Genomic DNA, 3,954 nt, shown 5'->3' with positions numbered 1-3,954 from the left:
GCTATAATTGTGACGAAAAAAAAATTTCGTCGCTAAAATAGCGACGAAATAAAAATTTCGTCGCTAAAAGGCCGACGAAATAAAAAAATTCATCGCCATAATTGCAACGAAATAAAAAATACGTCACCATAATTGCGATGAAATAAAAATTTTGTCGTAAAAAGGTATAATTTTTCGTGACGAAACTATTTTTTTGTCGCAAAAATAGCAACGAAATAATTTCGTCGCAATAATTGCGACGAAAAAAATATTCGTTGCTATAATTACGACGAAAAAAAAATTTCGTCGCTATAATGGTGACGAAATAATAATTTCGTCGCTAGAAGGGCGACGAAATAAAAAAATTTATCACCATAATTACGATGAAATAAAAATTTCGTCGCAAAAAGTTATAATTTTTAGCGACGAAACTATTTTTTCATCACAAAAATAGCAACGAAATAAAAAATTTCATCGCAATGAATAATAAAAGTTTTACTTTTTTGGGTTCACAAATTTTTTTGCGACGAAATTAATATTTAGTCGCTAAAATAAATTTTGGATAAAAAATAAAATTTTTATTTATTTTTCAAAAAAACCTGCTCAAATACAAATTATCTGATCAAACATATTTTAAATAAACAGTATGTTAACACAATAAAAATATTCTAAGTCAAAAGACCAATTTTAAGTATCAAAAAATTTCATAACCATCTTTGTCATATATAAAAATATAAGTCCATACACCATTTTAAATTTAAAATAAGTACAAACTAAGTATGATCTGACTCGTTGGCCTCGTTCCCTTCTCCAGGCGTCGATCCCTGACCCGATATGTGTCGCGATGGTGGTACAGAGGCGGCATCATGTGACTGTAGAGGTGCTAACTCAGAAGCATCAATACCGAGCCATCCCGCCACCGCAGCTACGATCCTCTCGAGCGTCTGACTACGATTCATCCAGTAACTAATCTGATCTTGCATCATGCTCATGGATGTCCTAACTGCCTCTGGCACCGATGCATCATCAGACCGGTCGGATGACGAACTGCGTGATTTTTTGGACCGCATGCTATGACCAGATCCTAGCTGCCGCCCGAGGACGGTATCCAAAATCGTATCATCTGTCATCAAACAAACCTGCTGCGATCCAGTATCACCGTCAGATCCTACCTCCCTCGTCGCCTGCTCTCTCAATTCTAACATTTTTTCCTTCACAATAAACCAAATAAAATCATAAATTTTTTTCAAACTCTTTAAAAGTATTCAAAATGTAGAGTAATGATACTTACATGACGCTGCCTCGCCTCCTCGGTCACGAACTCGCCACTCTTGTTTTGATAGAATTTAGCATAGGCGTCGACTCCGGATAGTCCCTGTTCAAACAAAAAAAAAGAAAAAAAAGATATCAAAATAATATAAATATTTAATAAAAAGTTACAAAGTATGATTGCAAATGTAGTTACATACCATCCTCTTCATTCCCTGTGCAAAAGAGGCACTTCCTTGCGTGTGAATAGAATCAATCTTGCTCCTATTCACCTTATTCGCCTCCGATCGTCGCTACAAAATACATACAATTATAACCAATAAAGGACATAATAAAATTAAAAAAACTTGGAACACTAGACATACCTGAAATGCCTCACTTCCAAAATGCTCACATAATCACCGCCAATCGTCACTAGACCCAGCCCAATTTCTGTATGGCTGGGTCACAGGATCAATCCCCTTCGCCTGCAGCTCATTGCAGTATTTATGAAGCCTACATCGCCGATCTTTGTATCTATTTGCAGCCATTTTGAGAATACATGCCATCACTTCTTCGTCAGTGCAATCCTCGAAGTCAATATTATCCTACACAGTAATCATACCAAAAAGCAAATACATGAAATTATTCATATAATAAAAAATTTATTTATATAACCAAAAATAATATGGATCATGTAATGATATGCAAGACATCCAAATTTAATTCTTACCTTGATGTGAGAGACTAGAGCATCACGGTATCGAGGAGCTACATGCTTGAAACTTTCAGCAGCCCACGGAAAATGATTTCACATATACAAACTGATCTCATTTGCGATGATACTAGCCTCTGTGCCAACCGGATGATCTCGAAATATCTGTATCTTCAGTTTTTCATTGTGTGTATGCACATATTTTTCCAAAACAAGACCCCTACTAAGACCACGCACTGCACGTCGATGCTGTGTTCCTACATGTAAAAATTGATGAAATGAACATATATCATGTATCACTAAATGCATATAACAAAAAAAAATATATGGTTTATAAATTGATAGAGATGTACCTGTAAGGAGATGATGCTGCGATACCATGGCCTCCGGCTGGGCAAGCTCTGGCTGAGCACTAGTCTGCTCTGTGGACTCGGACAACTGAGTCTTATCTAAATCCTCTGACTCATCATGCAAAATGCTAAAGTGAGGATGTGTATCATCAAGCGGAGCCTGCTGCCTACCCCGTGAATGTCTACGTCCAGGACCAGTCATGATGCTGCAATGATTAAAATAATTTAAATCAGTATGTAATCAAAAAAACTCAAGTATTACATGATATAACAAAAAAAAAATAAATTGAATTACTTATTCATATTAATTATTGTTCTCAGATTCTGAACTCGTGTCCATATAGTCATCTTCGATGGGAGTCATAGAAGACTTCGACCTTGAAGTGCTATCATCATCGTCGTTAATGAAGTCATTATTGGATCGTGCTCGTGTCCGTGCCCTTATCGACGATCCAACAACAGAAACATCCTCAGGTTCATAGTCGTCTCTTTGTAATTGTCCTATGTCAATCGTATCATCTGGCACTAATATGTTATCTGGTGCTTGCATTTGATATGCTTCATTTTCAATAATTGCACAGACTTCATTCTCAAGATGTTCATCGTTCGGGCATGTGAAAAGTGTAGGATCAAACAAATGCCTATGCTGAGCCCTTATTGCAACTCGCCAAGGCTCTTTCATTTTGTTATCATCAATATACCACACTAGTCTTGCTTGCTTTGCAAAAATATAAGGATCACTTTCATACCATACATGACCAGTGTGGACACTGACGAGTTGAGGATCTATAACAATTGGCCTATGTCATCCTAAGTCATACCATCGACACTTGAATAACACAATCCGTCGAAGACCACTATATCTCAACTCCATAACCTCATGCAGAACACCAAAAAAATCTATTATTTCACCCTTGTGCTCGCCCTCCACGCTTATTCCACAATTCTGTGTGGTTCGATCGCGATCGCTATCTTCCGTTAAGAATCGCACACCATTGACTATGCATGCTGAATATACTGATACACGTCTGTCAGGTTTTCATGCAAGTGCAGCTAAGTCATTACTGATACAGTTAGGATTGTCTATACGTAGCTGAGCTATCTACAATTAAAAGAATAATAAGCAGGTTAAATTTGACAAAAAAAATACTATATATACAAACTTTTAATTATGGATGAACATGAACATAACTTACCCGTTCGTCAAACCATGATGCGAATTGATTCCTATGTCGTGCCGCTGCTAATGTAGGATTACTTCTTCTGAGCTCACTTTCGTGTTCTCTGAAGTGATACAGTAATCCCATGTATATTTTAATTTAGAGTCCACATACATTCATTGATATATCAACAAATAAAAATTAAATGTATATACTCACATCATGTACGCTTCTACCTCCTCGCAATTGTTTAGCACATACCAATGCATGTCATCCGTTTCTTGTGGTGTCAACATTCGAAAATCTTTTTTACCATATGGTCGGGCAACATTGGAGAACACGGACAATCCATCGGTCAAAATCTCGTCAACATCGATATTCCGTTGTGGCCTTGTAAATTTGGTCTCCACTCGTCGAAGGTACATAGAGCAGAACGTCAGACATTCATTCATAACATGTGCCTCTGCTATTGAACCTTCAGGCCGTGCTTTGTTAGTGACGG

At 37.1% G+C, this 3,954-nt stretch overlaps 1 protein-coding gene across 1 annotated transcript; it reads right to left on the bottom strand.

The window, feature by feature from the left end:
• Nucleotides 1-752: 752 nt before the first annotated feature.
• LOC140853663 (uncharacterized) lies at nucleotides 753-1,580 on the bottom strand. The gene is made up of 3 exons (XM_073248313.1): nucleotides 1,449-1,580; nucleotides 1,271-1,354; nucleotides 753-1,190 (listed from the first exon to the last, which is right to left on the bottom strand). The coding sequence occupies exons 1-3, from the start codon at nucleotides 1,458-1,460 to the stop codon at nucleotides 753-755; spliced, it is 534 nt and encodes a 177-aa protein (XP_073104414.1). The 5' UTR covers nucleotides 1,461-1,580.
• Between the last annotated feature and the right edge of the window lie 2,374 nt (nucleotides 1,581-3,954).

Source organism: Elaeis guineensis, chromosome 14, assembly GCF_000442705.2.
Source record: "Elaeis guineensis isolate ETL-2024a chromosome 14, EG11, whole genome shotgun sequence".
Taxonomy (NCBI): Eukaryota; Viridiplantae; Streptophyta; class Magnoliopsida; order Arecales; family Arecaceae; genus Elaeis; species Elaeis guineensis.
Note: the sequence above shows the minus strand (reverse complement) of the source record. Positions and strands in the feature narration are given on the sequence as shown.